At 35.0% G+C, this 23,789-nt stretch overlaps 2 protein-coding genes and 1 long non-coding RNA gene across 11 annotated transcripts in view; 1 reads left to right on the top strand and 2 right to left on the bottom strand.

The window, feature by feature from the left end:
* Positions 1–2,311: 2,311 nt before the first annotated feature.
* On the bottom strand, positions 2,312–13,239 carry Mtrf1l (mitochondrial translation release factor 1 like). Of its 8 annotated transcripts, XM_005343100.5 has the most exons (7): positions 12,823–13,223; positions 9,155–9,234; positions 8,008–8,191; positions 7,360–7,523; positions 5,775–5,892; positions 4,477–4,613; positions 2,312–3,576 (listed from the first exon to the last, which is right to left on the bottom strand). In XM_005343100.5, the coding sequence occupies exons 1-7, from the start codon at positions 13,079–13,081 to the stop codon at positions 3,376–3,378; spliced, it is 1,143 nt and encodes a 380-aa protein (XP_005343157.2). In that variant the 5' UTR covers positions 13,082–13,223; the 3' UTR covers positions 2,312–3,375. The 8 variants fall into 8 exon arrangements, 4 of the variants coding, with proteins under 4 accessions (XP_005343157.2, XP_077874987.1, XP_077874986.1 ...); XM_078018861.1 differs by lacking the exon at positions 12,823–13,223 and having other exon boundaries at positions 8,008–8,166; XR_013424758.1 differs by lacking the exon at positions 4,477–4,613 and having other exon boundaries at positions 3,337–3,576; positions 7,355–7,523; positions 12,823–13,231.
* Positions 13,240–13,461: 222 nt separating this feature from the next.
* On the top strand, positions 13,462–17,323 carry LOC144365988 (uncharacterized). Its single transcript, XR_013424761.1, has 3 exons — positions 13,462–13,540; positions 13,698–14,816; positions 17,192–17,323. It is a non-coding gene; the product is annotated as an uncharacterized LOC144365988 (long non-coding RNA).
* Rgs17 (regulator of G protein signaling 17) overlaps positions 14,879–23,789 on the bottom strand; it is a 103,092-nt gene continuing 94,181 nt past the window's right edge. For both annotated transcript variants that reach the window (XM_078018863.1, XM_078018864.1), the window contains one exon: positions 14,879–22,353. In XM_078018863.1, coding sequence (XP_077874989.1) covers positions 22,165–22,353 — 189 coding nt within the window. In that variant the 3' untranslated portion in view covers positions 14,879–22,164. The remainder of the gene's footprint in view (positions 22,354–23,789) is intronic.

Here is a 23,789-nt window from a genome sequence, read left to right as displayed (position 1 = left end):
TCAACTCTCTTTGCAGACTTAGTGCATGCAAGACATATAGGGTGATGTATATGGGAATAATTGAAACATGGTATACTTACCCTCGTTGCTTATTATATGTGGGCTTGCTTTATAACATTAAACATTTTTTAATAAAGGGGTCAAGAAGTGCAGGATGGAATTAGGTGCACAACATAAGGGTATAATAGAACATTGGATGGATCAAATACATTTGAAGTTCCAGTGAGGAATTTTTATAGAACACAGGTTGATTCTATGCCAGGATAAAGGAGTAATCCACTGGACTGGGTTTCTCAACACCAGCACTATTAACGTTCTAGGCTAGATAATTTTTTTTTTTTTAATTGTGGAGTCTATGCTGTGCATTGCAGGGTGTTCAGCAGCATCACTCATCTCTCATTCACCTTTCCAAGGTGTAATTGTCTTAAAACATTGCCAGAAATTCCATGGGGGTTGAGGTGGGGGTGAAGCCTCCTCTGAATGAGAACCACTGCTGTGGGTATATCTCTTGAGAGAATTGGAGGAGGTGGCTATCTACAGTATAAGGAAAAAGATGGAGGAAAGCTTACATGCAAGGGTCTTTAATTTGACGGAGCATAAAGGAGGTGGATATGTAAAATCACTTCCCTAATGGGGAGTAGTAATGATGCTAGATGCCAGTCATGGATGTATTGTATGCATAGTTGTAGTTTTATTTGGCAGTGGGGACCTATTACAGTGTTGAGCAAAGGAATGTTGAGATCAGAGGCTTGTTTTGTAGACAGATTAATCTGGAGGTTATTTGTAGCCAGTATTATACAGCATCTAGAGAGGATGCAGGGAGAAATTAGGTAACTAGTATACCAGGAGAGAATTAATTCTGGACAAGAGTCAGTGGTAATGGAATTGGAGAGGATGAGAGGACATAGATCTTAGCAGTAAACTGAATGTGAAGCAGAGGAATCTAAGGGGTCTACATTTTAAATTTGAGAGAGGGAAAGTGGTACCATTAATGGTGAGTTATAGAGGATTATGAGTTTCATTTGAAAGTTATCTATGGCTTCAAAACTGTCATTCAACCTAATAGAGTTTTGATTAGTTCATTCTGTAAACTCTTTTAAATAAGTTCAGTTTTGGTTCTTTATGAACAATACACCAAATTTCTAGAAAAAAATACTTCAGGTATTACTGCTTGTGATGTCATGTCCTAAAGAGACAAGAATGGTGAAAACACAATCTTATGCATTAATGAGATAGTGTAAGGTCTAGATAAACAGATATTCCTTAAAATAGGGTTATGTCCCCATAAACAAGTTAAAAATGGATTTCATACACCTACCTACAGAATACCACACTACAGCAGTGTAGAATCTTGGGTGTTCATTGCCCTAATAATTGTGTGGCTAAGAGCTGAAGCTCCAGAGAACCCCACCTCAAAACTGAAAAATCCTCAGTAGTGCACCCACCTTAGGTTGGGCACCAGCTGACTCATCCTTTTCTATTCCTTAGCACACAATTTTGTCTTTAAATAAACCAGTAAATTAATATTTTGAAGTAACTGTTGCCATACAGATATTGTGGTATCTTAGTCTGTCTTGTCTTGCTGTAACAATTCCAGACGAGGTAATGTATAAAGAACAAATTTTCCTACAGTTTGGGAACCTAAGAAATCAAAGATCAAGGATTCAGCACCTGCGGAGGGATTCTTATGCTTCTAAGAAGGTACTTTTTGTATCCTCACATGACAGATAAAAGGGCAAAAAGGGCCCAACTCCCTTTTTCAAGACCTTTTATGACAGCTTTTATCCATTCATGCCCTCCCTCATGACCCAAACACTTCCCCAAAAGCCAAACCTCCCAACACTGTTGCATTGCAAACTAAATTTCCAATATGTGAATTTAGGGGGACACATTCAGACTACACATAGCATACAGTAAAGTACTATGGAATACAGATGAAGGAAGTTAATTATTTATAGGGGACACGATGCCTTTTAGGTTGGATCTTAAATCTGCATTAGTAAGTGGAGTAAGTTTTCTAGGCAGAGGGGTCAACATTAGTGATGTAGGCATGGTGGGGACATGCATAAGCAGTGACAATGGTTTTTAATTAATACAGTTGTATTGTGTATTTTGGCAAACATACACATATTTGAGGGATCTTAAAATATTAAGAATTAGGATGGTTCTGTACTCTTATCTAAGTTTCATGGGTTTCTAGAATTCCATTTGATTAATTAGGAATAAATAGTGAATGAAGTAGGAGCCCATGTCAGCTCACAGATCATATTTGCCAGTTATTCTGCATGTGTTTATAATACACCAATATGTATTTTATTTTTAAATCTTATTTATTTTTTGCTGTGCCAGGAATTGAACCCAGGGCCTCACATATGAAGCACACCTTCCACTGAGCTACATTCCCAGCCCAATTTTAAATATATATTGTTAAAATCCCAAATGTGTTAAGAGTTTTTAAAATTGACATTTCGATCAGAGAATTTTGAACAAAGCAGATTCCTTCCATGTCAATGGGTTTCATCCCATCTACTGAAAGTCTGAATAGAATAAAAAGACCAGCCTCCCCTAAGCAAGAGTTTTCTAGTCGACTACCTAGGAATGGAACTGCACCACTAGCTCTCATAGGTCTCCAGCTGGCTCCCTCGTGCTGCACATTTTGGACTTTTCATGTAGTAATCATGTGTGTCAATCTTATCTTTATATATATATCTTATTGGTTCTGCCTCTCGGTAAGACCCTAGATATAGAAATGCACTAAGGCTTACCATCCAGTTTTGTTCATACTTTGGCAGAAACCTTCTTGCTTACCAGTCCTTCAGAGTTTGAGATGCAATGCCAAGGCCTAATGCACCAGGTACATACCAGGAACCTTTCCATCATTGATTGGGATATACCCACACCCTCTAATAGGCCCCACTCCATCATGGGGAAGTAAAGACCCTTACAAGGGTGGTCTTACATTGGGTACTCTCGGTCTTAGGGTACTCTCTTTCAGTGTACTAAGTGTTCTTTTATTCTCACTTGTTAATTCTATTACCAATTCAATTAATGACAGGGTATCTACAGTCATATTTCTATTTTATATTTTAAGTTTTTCAAAATAGAGTTAAAGAAATTTTTTGATTAAATATTAAAATATTTAATTTTAAGGATCTTACAGAAACAAATGAGTTCATCTGTTTCTTGTACAGAAGAGCGCAAGATTTACAGCAGTCATGTTTTACTAATGCACTGAGATCTACATTAATTATGCATTACGAATATGTATATTGCTTACCACTGTAAAAACTTTTTAAGAGAATACTCATGAGTATACACAATTGATGTGCTATAGTATTTTCCTGAGTGCATGAAATACTTTAATAACAAACCAACCTAAGCTTTTTTGGAAATAATTTCTAGTAAATATTCATAATCAGCATAGTCCTTCAGGGACTGTATAAGTTCATCCAGTAGATAATCTCCTTGCATAAAAGTCTCAAGACCATGCAGTGATTTGTTTATTCTGTGATCTGTGACCCGGTTCTGTGGAAAATTGTATGTTCTTATTTTCTCTGATCTTCCTTTAGTTCCAACCTATACATGTATAAAGAAAGATATGAGATATAATTAGATCAGGAAAACTTGGACCTACAAACTTAACTTACTCTCACTAAATTCTTGATTTACAATTAAATCACAAAACAAGACGTCTTCAAGTTTTAATGTGTTAAATCTCTAAATGACATGGGATGTGATAAAAAAAGAATGTGGGCTTTAAAATCATAAAGATTAATACTTGAATTCTGTCTCCACCACTTCAATGCTCTCTGAGTTCAGGAAATAGATTAAATTTACCACATAAAAATAAGACAAATGGTATCTACTGCATAGTGATATTGTATACATAATCTCTGTGAATTAATGTAGCCATCTTGAGTGTTGATAAGATGATGAATGCCCCGTACTGAGGAGGTCTTAAAAGGGATGTGTAAGTTACAAAATTAAATATTAAATAGGAAAAAAGTTCAGTTTGCAAGAGTGGTTTTCCTTGGTACTAGGGATTGAACACAGGGTTCCTTTACCACTGGCCGAATCTTCAGTCCCTTTAATCTTTTATTTTGAGACATGGTTCCACTAAGTTGCTCAGGGCCTTGCTAAATTGCTGAGACTGGCCTTGAACTTGTGATCCTCCTACCTCAGCCTCCCCAGGGGATTAAAGGTGTATGCCACCATACTTGGCTTTCAAAGGGTTAAAAATTAAGGGAATGGGACTCAATCTTTTTTTCAGTAACTGACAAAATCTGAGAATGCCTTTGAATATAGAAGGCAGGGGAGCAAAATTACTATAATACAGGTATATACCTCAGTCAGCCTACTTGAGTTGTTTTCTGCCTTTGATAATACATGAAAAGAGTTTGGACATAAAAAACTCAGTTATTTAAGAACATTTTCTATCCTATGGAAACATTTTTTTTTTTTTAAATTCAATTTTACCTGGATCTTCCTAGCACTGTATCTTTTACTTGTTTCTTCCTCTAGATGCATATTGTACAGCTTTGCACGCAACTTTTTCATAGCCATCTCTCTATTTTTCAGTTGAGACCTCTCTTGTTGGCATTCAGAAACAACACCTGAATAGTTTTATGAGAATTAGAGTTTTAATAGAAAAATCTTCTTTACTTAATATGAAGGAATACTCCTTTTCCTTCTCATTCTTTTTCTATCTTTTCAGGGGAGAAAAACAGGACCCTCATATAAAAAGGAGACTTTAAACTTAAATAGCGTTTTAAAGTTTATCAAAAGTGAAATTTAAGTCTGAACTATAGCAAAATGCACTTGCATACTGAAGACATATATAATTAAACAATAAACATAAACCATTCGATTATTTTCCTAGTCTCAGCTAACTACAATAAGTTTTTGAATAACAATTATAGAAAAAAGTTAAAACTATTAATGTTTTTTGAGGATTTTCTTTATTCTCATTACTATTATTATATTCTATATTACATAAAATTTGACCTTGAAGTTAAACATGAGGATATTCCCATATTTAAAAGAATAAAAACATCAATCTAGCACTCCCATCAACCACTTCTTGTTAATGGGACATAAGCCTATTTGAGATCAGTTACAGAGGTTCTTATATTCTTTCTAGATAGCAGAAGTTTGCTAATTCCAAATACTCTTTATAACATGTAAATCACTATATTAAGGCTGGTAAAGCACACTTAGTTCTACCTGGTGTATAGTGGACACTTAAAGATTTAGATTCAGTCCCTTTGCCTAATAGGTGTGTGAATGAGCTCAAAGGGAAGATGACCCTGAAATTATATGCAAAACTTTGCAAGTATATAGGTATGTTTCTGGGTAGGACATCAAGTGCTTCATTTTCTCAAAGGAGTCCATGTTGCCCTCTCCCCAAAAGAGACAAGAACTAGTGATTTAGAGCATTTTCAGATATATATAACCAGTGACAATTACTTCACTGTGATCATTTTTCTTAAATAGCTAAGAATATTAAATATAATTTTCAGAAGGCCATTTAGAAAGATTGTACTTTCTCTTCATAGTCATTAATGTGGAAATTCCCTGGGTTCAGAACTCCCTCTTTTCCTGGCTTTGAGATTATCCTGCAGAGTATCGTGTGCAGATTCTAAATCAAGTAATCGATAACTGTCTTTAATAAATATATAGTCCTTGGGTGACTAAAGGGTCTGTTGCAGTGGAAAATGAGTCAAGTCCTTCAGAAAGTGACTCTTTAGTTTTATGTTAAAAAAATAAGTACATACCTGTTGGAAGATGAACAATCCTGACAGCACTGTCCGTGGTATTTACGTGCTGACCTCCAGCTCCACTAGCTCGCTTAGTATCGATTCTCAAATCTTTAGGATTAATCACCAGATTAATCTATACATAGAAAGAGAAGTTTAAAAAGATTTTAAAAACTTACATTTATCAACTATGTAGATAAAGATGAACTGTTTAATAAATACATGTCATGTATATTATTCATGTTGAGACTTTAAAATTTTAAGAACAGACAATAGTGGAAATGATGCTATTTTAAGACCTTTTTTTTAAAAAAATAAGAGTAGGGAATCTAAGTATAATACAGAACAAAAACAAACCCTTTCTAATCCTCAAAAACTAGACTTAGCTTCTCTGCAAATACTCCCTTTTTACCACATGAACAATAAAAACAGCTATTATTAGAAATGTGTTAAGCTAAAATGAGATTTGTAGACTATTTCTGAGTTCAAAAAGACTAGCACAGGGGGAAAAATTGGTAGCTTGAGTGCAGGGTTTGTTTCAAACACATCTAAAGGCAAAGGTAAGACAAGTAGAAATAGCAAAAGCCAAGATGCCAAGAGTCTAGACTCAGTGGATATACTGTGATCTGACATCAGGATAACACTTTGTCTTAGGAGTCACTATAAAAAGCACTATGTTTAAAAGTTTCCATAAGCTATGAACTGCGTTATGACATGTCCACAATCTTGGCAATAAGAATATTACCATTCCCTAAGCCCTCCATGTCTCCCTACTTAATTCTTAGAGTTGCTAGAAGCGTCAGATGGTAATAGTGACCTCAGTATCCCATCATTTCCTGAAAGTGCCTACCATTTCCAAAACGTTAAACCAGAAGTGACTAGTACCTAGGTGTGAACTCCTGCTACTTATTCTACTTTACTTTTTCCCTTAACTGTTCCTCATCTATGCTTCACACAAACATGAGAACTAAAGAAATTCTATTAACCCTATTACATAGAGTCAAACAGCACTTTTTCTCTCAAAATTAATAACAGAAACCCTCCATTAAATTTCTTTCTCAAACCATGTATATTTCATTTTGAAAAATGCTGAAAACCTATCACTTTTTGGGAGAAGAGAAATTAAAAAACAAATACAAAACTAGATTGAGAATTACTTTTTTAAGAATAAATAATACTCATTAGGAACCATCATAACAATGTTAATGTGATTGGGCTATGAAGTATTAACTAATTATCCTTGTTCTAATAATATCTGGGGATCCAGTCACAAAAAGCAAAGTCATTATTAAGGCTACCCAACCATATTTAAGTAGGTTAGTATTATTTTACCTAGAGAGATGGTCTCACAATGTCTATTTTAGTGGTGGAGAAAAGTAACTTGATAAAGCAAGACTGGATCATTTATAAATATTTATTCTTACCATCTTTTGTAAAACTACATTTTGAACTAAGATAATTGATTCTTAGAATTAACTCAAAATATATGAGGAAGGCCAAATACTAAGAGAAAGAAATGCTCAATTCAATAAAATTTTGAGTGTTACTGGGGAGTGGAGGACAAGAGGCACTATGCTAGAAAAGGGGGGATTACTAACCTTACCTCAGTGGGCTGGGGTAATATTGCCACTGTCATAGTGCTAGTATGGATGCGGCCTTGCTTCTCTGTCTTTGGTACTCGCTGTACTCTATGCACTCCCCCTTCAAATTTCATGTGTTTATAGGCTTCTGAACCGCCAATGCTGGCAGATGCATGTCTAAGGCCACCTTGAAAATATAGGGAAGATAGGTTCTTTTTATTATTCCTGACATTTTTAAGTAACTATTATATCTACTATCCTGAAATACATTTAAAATAATCACAAAACATAAACAGAGATTGCAAATATACTCATTTTGGCAAGCCTACTTTGACATTTAATCTTTATTGCTTATGATGATTAAACATAAAGCATTTACAGTGCTACTTAACTGACATCAATGAAACATTTAAAGTCCATTTTTAGAGACCATTAATCATTCAGCATTATTAAGTACTGAATGAATATCCATTAGACTGTATAAGCTGTTCAAAATTGCTATGCTTGTAATCAAAATTATTAGCTAAATGATGAGCATAAAACAGCTTAAGACTTACTTACAAGTAAGTTCTGAAGTCCAGTCATGGTCTTGCCAACCCTTTTTCTAGGTCCCACGTAGATAAGTAAAATACTACTATACTGTGCCAAAATAAATTGAACAATTTACTTACCTATTTCACTTGGAAAGTATTCCAGGGTTTCAAAATTCCATCTTTTAAATGCAGCGTATTGCTGATACATATCAAACATCTCAGAAGTAAACAACATGGCCTCCTGACCCCCAACTCCTGCAGTTACCTCCAGGATCAAATCACTTTCATCAGTTTCTTCTGAGGGAACCAAAAGACAGATAATCTGTAAACATAAAATATTACCCCTCCTATAATTAAGAATTATTTGAAACCTAATAACAAGAAAAAAAGCTAAATGATCAGATAGAGGATTTTAAGATATTTAACCTAAAATTTCTCTAAGCAAATAATTTAACATTGCTGAGTACTATTCAACCATTTTTGCCAATTAAAACCATATAATTAAATTGGTACTTCCTTGGAGTACCAATGTTATTAATATAATAAATGTTTTAAAATTCATCTTAAACTTACTGGCTTGATTTTATTTTTCCTTGGAGATCTTATATGCTTTATAATACTTCCCTGTTCAATTATTAAAAAGTAGGTAACTCCTTGTGAGCAGTACATATGCAAAAGAAGATCCTAGCACTAGTCTTTTGAAAATTAAAGCCTCAAAGGGGGAAGGAAAAAAAAAGGATTCAAATCACATCTGTGTTTTTTAAACTTAATAGAGAAAACTTGTCATTTTGGAATTCTAGGACTAGCACTCTAATAGTACTAGAGACACAAAATAAAGACACATTCTTTCCCCTGAGGTGCCCACAGTCTGTCATCTCTTTATAACCTCTTCTACCCACTGTCCATTCTGATCCCTTAAAATAACAAGAGGGGAGATATTTTATTGCTTTTCCAGAAAGTGCTATTAATGAGACATTTGTGTTTTTGTGAGAGCTCTACAATCCTTTTGGTATAAAAATAGGACCACACTAAGTATATTTTTTCCACTTTAAAGACCAGTTTGTTGATAGTGGTAACCATTTCATAATGTATGCATTATGCATTGAATACCTTCAGTAGATAAAATTTTTGTCAATTACTCCTCAATAAGACTGGAAAAACTTAAGTTAAAAAGCTTATTCTGAATAGTAAAAATCTAGTTACTTACTTGTTGATTTTATTATAAACTTCTAATAAAATACATAGGAAGTAATGACATGATTTGTACTTTATATCAATACTGTACCTGATGTTTCAACTGAGTTATTTCTTTTTGACACAAAATTATTTCATTCTCTGCAAGTTTCCTTAAATCTTCATTCTCATCTAAGGAAAAAAAAAGGCAGCAATTGAGTTTTTCTTAACTTACTATTAAACTGCTAACAAGTCTCCAGGGTAACAGGTTTATTGCTAGTATAGCTGAAGGGAAAAATAAAATGTCTATCTTGTCATTTTAATAATTACATTAAAAGCAGCATTTCTACATTAGTTTTCGTAAGCAAGTAGCTGTGAGAAGAGAAACTTTTTTTCCCCTGATGGTTAAGTATAAATGAATCTAACTATTAAAAAACAAACCTTTAGGTTTTTCAACTAAGGCTAAACAATAACAAATGAATACATCTAGCAAGATCAAAAAACCAGAAGGGGAACTTAAACCAAAATTGAATCAAAAAGTAGAAAGTTATTGTCTTAGTAAATATTTCCTTAGTATAATTAAGTACCCTACTTAACCTTTATGTGAAATGCTCCTGTCTCCTGTTTCATCTTTGAATTTTTATTTTTGACGTACATAAGATACTCCCTCATTTATTCTATAGATAATAGACAGCCTACAAAAGGAGAAAATGGGACCCATTTTTAGCTATTACCAATTGTTCTTTCTGTGAAAGATCAAACTCTGTTTACAGAGTATCTGTGTGCTTATCTGTAAGAACCAACCTTTCTGGGGTTCTGGTGATAGTAGGAATATAAGATGTACCCTTAAGGCAGGATTATAGATCATTTTTTCTCTTTATACTTTTCTAGAGGAGAAAAAAATAATCCATAATAATAACTGAAAGCACTATGTGATTAAATATTTAAATAGCAGTACCTTTAAAGAGTTATTTTTCAGTCAGTTTTTGTGGCGCTGGAGATTGAACCCAGGGCCTTGTGCAAGTAAGGAAAGCATTCTACCAACTGAGCTATATCCTCAGTCATAGTTTATTTTTGAGTTGTGCAAAAGGAAAGAATTAGCTGAAGGAGAGCTTATGATATCAGCAAAATGGAGATAAGTACGGGACACACTGGTGGAAAAGAAGAAAATTACACTGGACAGGATATGGTATGGAAGAAACTAGGTGAAATGGATAATATGTGCAGTTAAGGAAAAGAAAAATGAATACTAGCTAAAACTCAACCCCTAAGTTGCTCTTGGAGCAAAGACCCAACTTCTGGAGTCTTGGGTGACATCAGTAAAATGAAAGTTCTGAACTGCATGACTCTATGAGGCCTTTCCAGTTCTGAAATGTTCGGTTCTGCAGGGCTAAGGAGATAGGAGCTAGAGTCTAGAAGTAGTTTAATTTTAAGACTACATTTTATTTAAACCAGTATATTCAAGATATTATAATTTCAATGTGTTACTAGTATAATAACGTGAAAAATTTTTTCTTTAGTGAGGATTGAACCCAGGATATGGCTTACCACCGAGCCACATCCCCAACCCTTTTTATTTTTTATTTTGAGGCAGGGTCTGGTTGCTTAGGGCTTCACTTAGTTGCTGAGGCTGACTATGAATTTATGATTCTACTGCCTCAGCTTCCAAAGTTACTGAGATTCTGTACCTACAGCATATCTCAATTCAAATTAGTCACATTACACACTCAATAGCCACTTGTGGCTTCTGACTACTACACTGGACAGAGAAGTTCTAGAGGGTTTAGACTGAGGAATTATTCATAGGGAATGGTAATATATTAATTGTTTTGTCTTTCAATATCATACATTAAAATATTTACAGGACACCACCTATAGTTTCTCCATTCTAGAGGGGTATCTTGCTCCAACCATTAAAGTAATTGCTTATTGTCATCTCCTCTTTTCCCATCCAAACTGCTGGAGATACAATGCCAGATTTATTATTTCTCTTCTGTTAACACTCTAATTTCTGGAGAATATTCCAATTCATCCTCAACAATGGTGCCAACAATAACTTTTCTTTAGAAAGATGTCACTTCTCATATACTAACTTTTTATAGTCTAAAAAAAAAAATCTGAATTTTTTGTCAAGCAAGGTTCTTAATTGTCTTTCTGGCTTCAGGTTTTTCTTATACTATCACAACACCTATTCTATTTCCCAATTTAGTATCTTTATTCTTACTGATCACTTTTGCCTTTAATTCTGTTCTCTTGATCCACCTTACAACTCCTTGCTTATCCTTCAAGATCCATTTAAAAGCCAACTTTTCCTTTTATTACACTCTGCTCTTTAATACAGAAATTAAAACATTCACCCACTTGTTTTTACTTATCTTCTTAAACATCTCTCTTCCTCATTAAGCTGTAAGCTCCTAAAAGATTGTTCCATAATTTTTTGGTAATTAGTAGTGTCTGCCACATAATAATATCTCAAGACTTCCTGAATGACAATTTCTTTTAGCAACAATTTCTAACAGTCTGTTAACATCTCTAAGTTTGATTTTTAAAATACTCCTAAAATCCACTTGGATTTTAAGATTGGCTTAAGTTATGAATCTAATTTTTCCCCAAGATATTTTTTCTCAATACCATTTATTAATTAATTCTTTTAAAAAAATCACATGTTGTTTTTCTCTTAAGTCACTTAGACTCTTCTTAACTCTCACACTACTCCATTAGCCCCCCTTTTCATGGCATCTTCAATCCCATTCCAGGGTGACTTTTCAATTGCCACACATCAGGTTTCCTACAACTCTATCATTTGCATCCTAATAAAAAAACTTCTGTTGGCTCCCTTCTGCCAACAGGATAAATCAACCTCTTATCTTAGATTAATATTTGATTTTCCTTACAAAAGGGTTCCAAACTGCCATTCCCCTTATCTCTCTTCCTAGATTAAGAGAACAGTGGTTAAAAGAGTGAGATTTGGAGTGGATCTTATATGGAGTGGAGGCTCCATATATAATCTGTGCTGTTTACCTTTATGACTCAGGTTCCTCTTCTGTCACATGGGGTTCATAGTACCTACCTCATAGCTTGTGTGAACTGGATGAATTAACCCATAAAGAAGGCTTAGTAAAGCTTGAAGCATGATAAGGGATCAATAAACTATTAATAATGGTTAGGCTCTTACACCTCTAAAACACCAACAAATTCTTTACTTGGGTCTTTTTTCATCTCTATATATCTGTTCTCATTTATCAACTGTATAATTAATTCTGTATCCCTCAATAAACTGCAGCCCTCTCTGGAACCTTGCCACCCAAAGTGTGGCCCATGGACCAGCACCTTGGCATCCCTGGGAGCTGGTAGCAGTGCAGAAAGTTCAGCCCATTCCAGATTCGAATGCATGAAAGTCACTTGACAAACTGTAGAAAATGCACATTCCTAGATTTAAGATCGAATCCTAAGTCGCACCTCTTTACACTGGTCTGGAGCCCGTCACTGGGTAGAGTGCCTTGTTTGTCCTTGCTCCTGCCAGAGGATAGGTAACAAAGAAATAAATAAAGTGGGGCGGAGCACTGTGGCAAGGGAGCACAAGAGCGCCAAAAAGGAAGAATGAGAAAAGAACACGCGTAAGTATGTCTTGACCTGTCATGCAAAACAAACAAAAAGAGGCTGCACATTAGTTAAGAGCTTCAAACTCAGTAGTGTGGACACCTGGCCAGTGGCTTAATGGAAAGGGCAAAGGAGGAAAAACAATCCGCTCAGACGCCGCTCCCCTGGCGCGGCCCTTACCGTGCAGCAAGAGCTCGGTCTCCCGCAGCTCCCGCTCCTTCTCGCTCAGGAGTTTGGTGACCGCTGCCAACTCTGGCCCCTGGACTCGTAACTGGGCTTCTGACCCTGCCTGGCGCTCGAGGAAGGTCCGTAAGGGCCCGCCGCGGGCGAACAGCTCCTCCAGCGGCGGGCTACTGCAGCTTAGGGGCCGGCGGGCTGCGCCAACAGCTCGGCCAGCCCACAGAACACGGGCAGCGCCCCACAGAAGCCCGCCCCGCATGGCCGGCCCAGAGAGCGAGGCCCATCAGAACCGGAAGTTCGGGACAGAGTAGGTCTCGCGACGCTGCACAGAGCTTGGAAATAGGGGCGAGAGCCAGCCACACCCCCGTCGAGCGCACGCGCGGGTTTTAAAAGACCTCTCGGAAGCGTTGGCGAGAACTTCCGGGCCAGCACGGGAACGCTGCGTAGTTCTTGAGGGCCAAATTTGAGGGGGCGTGGCGGGGGCGGAGCTCGCGGGGAGGAGCGGGGCTGTCCTGAGGGCGGGTCGGAGAGCTGTGGGGGCGGAGCTGGCGGGGAGAGGCGGGGCGTAGAGCGGGGCGAGGCTGTCCTGAGGGGCGGGTGGGAGAGCAGGAGGGGCGTGTCCGACAGTGATGGGCGTGGCGGAGGGCGACCGGGACGGGGCTGCCTGCGAGGGCCCGCACCTGGTTCTATCCCTGGGTCGGAAAGGCCTCCTTGCGGGGTGGGTGGGAATAAATTGCTCTTCTGAGACAAGAACCAAATGAGTTCACAAAACGTGCTGTCTAGTCGTGTGTCTGCTACGTAATTTACTTGGTTTCAAGTGACTTCTCTCCGTTGCCTGTCTATCCTCACTGGGCCATGTTTTTCTTTTAACGCAGTTGTGTGAATTCTGTGTGATGACCACACAACAGCCCTGAGCGACGGTCTCCCGGGTCGGGCGTGCTGCCCCGCAGAAGAGCACTCACTGGCCTCTCCCCAGGTGGCATCCCCAGCACTGCGCACAGGAAGAACTGCCTCCGGCAGCCCGATGCTTATCACTTCCAAAAAATTTACAGATAGGTGCCAAGAATACTGAAGTTTATTGGCAGTTTTAAAAACACTTATTCACAGGCCACCGGAGAAATAAATACGTCCAAGACAGTCCTGGGAATGCAAAGGTTAAATGTTAAATGTTCAATCTGGGATTCCCTGCGATCTGTGTTAACCAGTGTCCCCATGGTGTGTTTTTGTTTTTGAGATAACTTATTTGAAATAGCTTTTCATTTTTCTAAAAAAAAAAAAAATGAAAACATTAAAAAAAAAGAAAAAGAAATGGTAACTCATAGGAGCGTTTAACAAAGTTAAAATATCCTTCAATCATCTAACCAAACTGTTAAGTATAATATTCTTTCAAAAAAATTAATTTGGGGGCTGGGGACGTAGCTCACTGGTAGAGCTCTTGGCTAGTGTGCTCAGCGACTGGGCTCATCCTCAATATTGGGGGGAAAAAAAGAATATGCATTTTTGCATTGCTTCTCTCTCTTAGCACTACATAAAAAAGGAAGTGAAATGAAAGAATGAAATGATCCTTGACATAATGGAAATAGTTTTGCTACTTAAAAGCTCCAATTATTACAATTCTTTCACTTTGTATGTTCAAGGTCCACTACTTTACAAAATTGTCTTGCTGTAAGATAGTGTTTGAAATCTATTTTATTTTAATGTTGATCCAAGAATAGAATGGGACAGTAGGTTTGTTTATACCCATTAGGAGCAGTTATTTCCTAACTCTAAACTCAACTTTGATTTTTTTTTTTTACTACAGAAATAAATGGCTGGAGTAATTTGAACTCAACATGATAAATCTCTCAGCTGAATTCTCAAAACATGTTATTTCAAGAATATATTTCATTATAACAGGTGCAAAATTCTAATAAGCAATCACCTTATAGAACAATGTAATGAATCCAGCCAGAATTTATTTTTCCTCAGATGCATAAGCAACTTAAGCAACACATGTAAGTGTACCCTTTATTCCTGTAGTGTTACACCAAGGAGGAAACAATAACTTGTCTAAGGATACATTGGTGAATTCTTTATTAATTCAAAAACATTTTAAGAAAGTGAAGAAAGTCTAATGCATACGCATTTTACAATGGTGTCCATAGGTTTCCACAACATAGTTAAATGAAAACAGCTGTTGTTTGATTTACTTTGAAAATTCAAACATACTTAGTATGAGACTTCTGGATTTTCTTACACTGTTGACATGCTCAAATTCTATTACATGGTAAAAATGTAGCATTTTGGGAAGTCTACTGTTATACATAGGTAAAATCATGAAGTAGAGTCAAGGAAAGGGGAATAAAAATCCAGAATAATTTAAACTGGAGGAAAAACAATCTTGATTATCTATGCAATTGATGAGTAACTACAGTTATTTTGGCATTGCAAAATAACCAAGTGTGGTGCCTCTTAAGATGTATTCATGCACTTAAAACTTCTTTGTAGTCCACTAATAAATGTTGGTGGAGTCCAAAATATGGATATAGATTACTAAATATAATGAACATGGTAGTAAGAAATTATACACATTCAATATGATAAAGTATATAGAATCAAACACATTAAAATTTTTAGTATTAGTAAAACATCTTAAAATCATATACAAGAAACATTGTATTTATGACAAATAGTTAAAGCTGGGGTGAAAATATCAAGTCTTTTACATTATTTCAATATTGTGTACATTGTTCAGTGGAGGGCATACAGAAAAGCACTAAGCAAAATGATTACCAATTTAAATTACCTCTTATTACAATTAATAAGATTAAGATCTTTATTATCCAAAGTGTGTGGAGGCTTAAAATAATTGCACAGGTAGTTCAAGGAAAAAAATTTACTTTCACCTCTATTAAGCAAATATTCAACGTAACACTGTTTTAGTTTTATTCTCCCATTTGATTTTCCAGCTCATTGTATTCATAGCATTTGTCATTAATCCTTTAATGAACCTAGTATTAGTATTGAAAATCTACTCAGAATTTTTTAAAACTCAGTGTAAATGTCCATTAAATTTTCCTCTAGTGTAACCTTATAAAAATTGATTACTTTATAGTGGAGAAGCCTAACAGGCAGTCCCTCATTCAGTTGATCAAGGTCAACATTAACAGCTAAGAGGATCCCAAAGTTTGAGAAATTCTCACAGAAAGAGGAGTCATGACCATGGCATGCACTTTTGATATCCTGTGACAAGAATGTCATGTTTCCTCTGGTATTCCTTCCCCAAACCAAAACTGGAAATGCATCAGACAAATCACAACAGAGGGAGGGTCTACAAAATGCCTGACTAATACTCTTCAAAACTGTCAAGGTCCTTGAAAACATGGAAAGGATTACAGACTCAGCTCAGAGGAGCCGGAGGTGACATGGCAACTAAATGGAATAGGGTATGGTGAATGAGACCCAGGAACAGAAAAAGGCCCTTAGATAAAAAACAAAAACAAACAAACAAAAAACAAGAAATCTAAACAAAGACTTAATTAATATTAGTTGATTAATGACCCCCATGGGTGTGAAGTATTTGAGGACAGTTTTTCTTTTTACTATCTGTGCAACTGAAAATTTACAGAAATGTAAATATAAAACTATTTCAAAAAAGATTTAATGAAAAGTTTTCTGAAGACATAACTACTCTTACTTTTCACATGTTCATGGTAAAATTGTTAAAGAAAACCATACTACTCTAATATTAAAAAGTCTGTTATGATCAGTCTCTTATTAACTTAGCTTTAGCTTTATCATCCATTTACATATTTGGCAAATGACTTGATATTTATATTATCATTTAGAACATAGCTTTTATTTCCATTATGTATGTATATGTGTGTATATATATATAAACATATATTGTATGTGTATTATATATACACATATATATAACATTGTGTGTATATATGTATATGTATGTGTATATATATATACACACACACACACACACACACACACACATATCTGTGTATATGTGTGACTGAAGAAATTTTTCTAGATTACAGATAAGGTGAGAAATTGTTGAAATTAAAATAGTGGTTTTGAATCATATTATTGAACAAAACAATAGTATTGTTATAATCTTCCATCTTAAAATAAGCTTGGTTATATTTTTCTGGATAATTAATTAGTTAGATTTCCAAAGTATGTTTTGCAAATATTCGAGGAAATACTGTTTTAGTTTTAAACAAACAAACAAAACCCCACAGATATTCGTGAAAAGTAGCAATTACTATTGAGCTGAAAAACTTTGATAAAATATTACATGTAACACTATTCTTTTTATTTAATTTAATTTTATTTAATCATTGCCAACCTGTAAACTAATATTCTTCATCTGCAGATGAGAAAACAGATTCAGACAGAAAAAATGATTTGCTCACCATCACAGAAGTCAGAAATGTAATTTGAGCCAGGCTTGGTGGCACAAGCCTGTAATCCCAGCAACTCAGGAGGCTGAGGCAGGAGGATCCCAAGTTCAAAGCCAGCCTCAGCAACTTAGTGAGACCCTGTCTCAAAATAAAAAATGAAAAGGGCTGGAGCTATGGCTCAGTGGGTAAGCCCCTTGGGTTCAATTTCTGGTACCCCTCCCCTCCAAAAAGAAATCTAACTTGAAACCAAATTTGTTATTCTAAGTTCTTGATCTTTCACACTGTATTCTAAATGTGAATCTGTGGACATACATTTCCATTTGTAAGCATTGTGTATCACATCATCTGAATACAGCAATAAGGGTTAGAGCTTTATGAGAAGGAAATGTATTCAAACCTAGGACAGAAACACAACATAACTATTTAAAAGTTAGAATGTTATGACAACGCATAGGTATAAATCAGCAGCTTTAAAATTCTTAAATTTCTGCCAACAGAAAAGAGAAATATATGATAAATTTTGAGTTTGCATATGTATTAAAAAGCTATATTTGGTTATTTTCTTTAGCACTTAATAACATCCTTTTTCCTTACATAGAGCTTTAGTCATAGTAATCAGATTAGTCGCACACTGAGATACGTTACCAGTTAGGTAGCACTTTGTCTTCCACACTGGTTTCACTAGTCAAAGTCTAGAGCATCTCCTTGAATTAATCTGCAGAGATGTCACTGGGAACTATAGAACTACAGGGGTAAGAACAATAATTTAAAAAAATTCTTATAAAGACTGAAAAGTCTGATAATTGGAAATAATTACTTATCACCCTGTACACTGTTATGTGATGCAAGCATACTGTTCAGTGTTTCAGAGAAGATCTGAAGCAAGTTTTCAGTTATCAGTTTGCAATTGTACCAGGTGAGAAGTTACTAAAATTTTTACAGATTATATATTGTTTTCTCAGGAGGACATTATATATTGATCAGAAATTTATAAACTGAAAAAAACACTCTAAGTGTTGATAAAATATACTTTGAAGGTTAGGGTCATAAACTGTCAATGTAAAATAGATGGGCAAGAAAGTTTTCTGGAAATATCTTTACTATATTTCAAAATAACTTACGAATGTATCAAGCTCAAAGGGTTCAAAATACATGTTTGATATGGCTCTATACATAGACATTTTTAAAGTCTTTAAGAAATTTTGATGGTTTTCCAAAAGGCTCTTAATTCCCTATCTTCTGATTGTCTTTGACATTCCTTCCCTTTAGATTTCTTCACTAAAGCCTTTGATAATATGTAATTTTTTTATTAGCTACACATGACATTACAATGATCTTGGCAATTCATACATTTGAATCATCGGGGTATAGATAATATGTATTTATTGAAATTTAAATGGCTAAAATTATGATACTTTTAGTATTTAAAGTTAAAATGCATAGAAAAAATAAATAAACTCAAAATTAAGAATCGGTATGATTTTAAATAAGTTTAATTGAGTGAAAATGTAAATTTATTCCTCCAAAATAAACATTATTTACCTATTTCTGTAGTCCTTTTACAACACTGAGCTATCATGTAAGTATATAATACATACTTTATACTAGGTTCATTAAAGGATACTTATTTATAAACACCCCATGCATCGTGACCAATTACCAGAACTGGTCACCCTATGTACATATTTTAAGATTTTTTTTTAAAGGACTACGTTCTGGTTTTGGCATTTGCGTTTCTTAATTTCAGTATCAAAACTGTTTTGCTCTTATTCACATGTGCCCTATAACACTGTCAGAACATCTATGCTAACTCTGAGTAACATAACAATTAGAATAAGGAAGTATCATCCATCCATTATTACTGTGATCTATGTACAAGAGCAATCTCTGAAGAAATCTGGGTCTCCAATTTATCTATATATACATAATCTATATCACGTACTTTTCTTTCCATTCTAGATACACCTGAAGTTAGGCAATTCAGAAAGTGCATTAACATCTTTCTGTGCGCATTAGCAGATTCTAACTGTACACAAAGATCATTTGGCAATCTAAAACACAAAGTGCTCCTTTTAAAGTGCTCATTTTTCCCCAGGGAGGAATTCACTCACTAGGAAAAATCAAACTCTAATAAAGCAAATATTGTGCTCTTGGAATGGTAGCATAGACACCAGTTGAGGGCTTTTTTGTTTATTATAGCTCTGTAACTTAAACAAAAGGAATTATATCATACTTAAAAAATTGATAGAGTTGCAAATACACAGACATATTCTTAGATACTTCAAACATTTTGAAATTAAATGAGACACCGTCCCATCCCCTGAAAATAGAAGTTTAGCACAGGAATGCTCACGAAGCATGGTTACCAACATCTGATGCATAAATCTGCTCTAGAGTCCTTGTCAACCCAACCTCATTATCAGGTTTCAAAAAGACATACCAAGTTCAAAAATCTGTATTCTACAGACACCCAGGTTAGACATTAGGGCTCTTCATAAGGGCCCTTATCTTTCCCATTTGGTAAAATATTAAACATATTGTCAAACAGACAATTCATCTAATAGTCCAAAGTATCTTATAAAGATAACTTACAACTAGCAGGTCACCATCATATATAGTAACAACAAGAATATAAAGTCTACAATTAAAAGATCAATGCATGCGAGTATCATAGTATATTACATATCTTCTAATCATGTGCACCAGTTTATTGTGCCTCAAACACAGAAACAAGTATGATAGTATACCATATATGTGTACACATCATAGTAGCATAATAAACCCAATTCCAATCAAGAAAAAAAGTAAATGACTTAGGAACAATAGAACTTCGAAATAGAGGTGATGATGTTTTTAGGTCTTTCTTTACTCTTTAGGAAAAAATATGACTTTTTGTAAACATCTTCATAGCTCTTTTTTCAACACATTACCAAAAACTATTATTAAATAGTAAATATCTAAGTGACATGGATAAACTATGTCTTAACACACAACACTTTCATAAAGAAAACAAGCATTTGTTAAAAGAAATGATTATAAATATTTTCTATCTTGCATTTTAACTATATTTTCATAAATAATGTCTTTAAAAGTGCTGAATATGGTAGGATAGTCAGCAACGCCAGTGTAAACAGAACATTTTGTTTTCTACTCTGCAAATTTTTTTTTAAAATCCCATTTTGTCAAACACTGCAACAGTTAAAATATTTGCATAGGGAATAGATAATAGCCCTTTTAATCATGTCTCCTGAATTCTATATAAATTAGAAAATCATATTCACTTAAAAAACAATTCTTGAAATGTTTTAAGTTTATGGAAAAAGAAACTTACAATGCTAACCTTTCAAGTAAAATAAATTTAAAAAGAAAACCCCAAACTTGTTTTTTAAAAATATGTTTAATAAATTAAAAAATGAGAGGTAGTTAAAAATGACAAAGAAAACCTATAATTTTAATATCATCCTTAATATAAGGCCAGTGTTCTCAGTGGATATAAATCTTTTTAAAACTTTCATTTTAGGTTACTCGGTATTATAGTCATTCAGTTCAAGATTAAAAAAATAGTCTCCAGGGGATATTAATATTCAAATGTAACACGCTAATATAAATATGACAATTATTATTATTATTATTATTATTATCCTTTTTGTGCACAATAGGATATTGTTTTCTTGAATGTCAGACGCACATGCCAATGTTGGACAAGAGTTTTGTCTTAAATAGTGTATTTATAAAAAATAATATGGCAGCTAAAAGATTTGAGCACGGTACTGCCTTTTCATTATGGATGAGAATTAACAGTTTGATTTTGACATTTTTAAAATAAGTCATTCGTAACGATAGTACATGAAAACAGTTAAGGTCTGAAGTAGAGAATTATCTCTTCATAACCCTTATAAAACTTTTCCTAGTATAAACAGCTTTTCACTGGATTTCACTTTCAGGGAACATATGCCACAGGACAGATGCTAGTCATCAAAATGTTTTACAGTGCTACATGTAGGCATTCTTTTATTAAGTACTTTTCTACATATTCCAAAACTAATTATCAAGCTTTTCTTTTTTTCTTGTTGAAGTACATAACTTTACACAGCCATTGTAGAACTGGAGAGCCAGTCTTTAATAAATTAATTACAGTATTGGACATCTTATATATACATAGATTCATTTTCATCTATTACAATTAAAAACAATATCACTCTTTGATTTGTACTGAGAGAAGATATCTTCGAATTGTTTTGTGCTTTGTTTACTTTTCTTCTTCTTCTTTTTTTAACATAGCAAATGCTTCTGTAATGAAAATGCCACATTTTTGGCAGTGAACAATCAGAGGGATCCTCCCCTACGATTTGCCAACAAACATAGATAAATAGCTCTTTTTTTTCATGTACAGAAATATTGGCTTCAAAATTAGTGTACTGAGCACAGTATTATAGCATGTTGAATACCACTGTTACATTTTAAAAATTGCCTTTTTCTGTCTCAGATTATATTAAAAAAATGCAAACCACAGCCATGTTTTGGCAATTATTTCTATAAGACCATATTGCACAAAAGTCTTTAAATACAGATATAAGTTATGCTATTTGATTAAATAGTACAACAACTACGTGGCAAATGAAGCAGCTTTACTTTGCACATGCAGTCTCTGGAAATACACTAGGAGACTGTTCATAGGACTACGAATACAGTTTGCTTGCAAGTAGGATGGGTGTTGAATAAAACAAACATAATTTGGCAATTCATTGTTTTGTGTGGTATTTTCTCCAAACGTCATCATGGATAACCTTTATAAAAAATGGAGACCAAAGACCATATGGTGGTATGTTCACAGTAGCCTGAGGAGTGCTATACTGCAGTTCTCCAGGGACTCAATTTCTGTATTATTTAACTATTTTTATTCCCCATCCCAGCCCTCCAAAACTGATGTTTTTTTAAATGAAAATTAAGATTCAGAAGAAGAGCCGGCAGTACTTTCAACAAATGACTTATAGATCTGAGAGTTCAAAAACCTTGGGAAAGAATCTCTGTGCATTAAGGTATATATCTGAAGTTGGGCATCTTCATACATGTGAGGATTAGGATCCAACAGATTTCTATTGATCACCTCTCTAACTCGAGAATCGAGACTGACCTAAAAAGAAAATAGAGCAGACCCATTAAATCATATATTTTTTCAAAAGACCTCAATTAAATAAATGCAGGTTTTTAACATTTCAGACAAACATCAAAGAGTAAATTCAACTATTGAAAATCTTGAGGTCATCTTTTCAAAGGCCACATAACCTTGTATAATTTTCTCCCTCCACTCTTTGATTTAAACAGACAAAAAAAAAAAAAAAACAAAAAATGAGTCTTTCTGCCAGAAGTCTGGTTCACAAACATCTTGACTAACTTGGATTTATTTTTTCTATGCATTCATTCAGGAGCTATTGAGAGTTTCATTCACCAATGAGGTACCAGAGAATAACCAGATTATAAATTCACTTCCTCCTTTTCTTTAACTGTTGGGGAGTTTATTCGATAATAGGGTAAAACTCTATTGGCAGAGAAGAGTTCTCCGATCAAAATTAACATGCATATCAAGGCTGATTCTCAATCGTTTCTTATCCCAACAGATCCTATGGCATCACATAGGAAAAGCAGAATGTGGAAGAGCAGAGTGAAGCAGAAGCACAGGAGGCATTCTTAATGATGTATCTACTGGGCAAGACCCAGGAAACATCCTTGCATTGCAATGCATCCAAAGATCTCTGTACTGAACATAAAGCAGAAAAATTGCTTGAGATGGAATCTCTGAGAAAACTATAAATAGGAACTAAGAATATGTATTAAAATAACCAATGCAGTGTTATTTGAGAAGTGCATAGAAGCCAGGCATGGTGGCACATGCCTGTAATCCCAGCATCTTGGAGGCTGAGATAGGAGGATTTTCAAGTTCAAAGCCAGCCTCAGCAACTGCAAGGCACTAAGCAACTCAGTGAGACCGTGTCTCTAAATAAAAAACAAAATAGGGCTGGGGATGTACTTCAATCCCTGGTACCCACTCCCAGAAAAAAGGAAAGTGCATAGAAATGATATTCTGTTGTGATATAGCACCCTCCTCCCATTCCAGGCTGATCCACCTGGAACAGGTAAGGACACACTGGGAAGGGAAGAGTGGAAAATAAGTAGCAATGAGGGCATTCTTGGGGAACAGGATTGATACTCTGCCTTGAATGCCTTGTTTAAGAAACACTCTAAGAGCCCTGACTGATTTCTTCAACTTTACTACTGAGCAAGGAATAGGAAATTGTGACCCATGTTTACTTGTCTAATAATATTCACAACATACATATTTATACCTACACAGCCTGTTATAAGCATTTATCAACAGTTTCTTTGGTTCTGGTTTCTTTTCCCATCACTGTCTGGGGCCCAAGACAGTCTCTGGATGAAGCCACTCACATTCCATCGAGTGTTCCCAGATTCCTGAGCTCTACAGATAATGTGGAATTGGGTTGACTGATACACTCCAGGGACGGCTGCTAGGTTTGTCAGGAAAGGGTGATCCAGACTAAATTTCGATGG

The sequence above is a fragment of the Ictidomys tridecemlineatus genome, chromosome 8, assembly GCF_052094955.1.
Source record: "Ictidomys tridecemlineatus isolate mIctTri1 chromosome 8, mIctTri1.hap1, whole genome shotgun sequence".
In the NCBI taxonomy this organism is placed as follows: domain Eukaryota; kingdom Metazoa; phylum Chordata; class Mammalia; order Rodentia; family Sciuridae; genus Ictidomys; species Ictidomys tridecemlineatus.
Note: the sequence above shows the minus strand (reverse complement) of the source record. Positions and strands in the feature narration are given on the sequence as shown.

What these genes read in the sequence shown, in the direction of transcription:
- Mtrf1l (XM_005343100.5), bottom strand. Translation starts at nt 13,081, where the DNA reads ATGCGGGGCGGGCTTCTGTGGGGCGCTGCCCGTGTTCTGTGGGCTGGC. An exon ending in TATTACCCCAGCCCACTGAG is followed by an intron (nt 5,893 to 7,359) that starts GTAAGGTTAGTA and finishes TTCTATGTATAG; the next exon opens with ATTAATCTGGTGATTAATCC. An exon ending in ACAGTGCTAGGAAGATCCAG is followed by an intron (nt 3,577 to 4,476) that starts GTAAAATTGAAT and finishes ATACATGTATAG; the next exon opens with GTTGGAACTAAAGGAAGATC.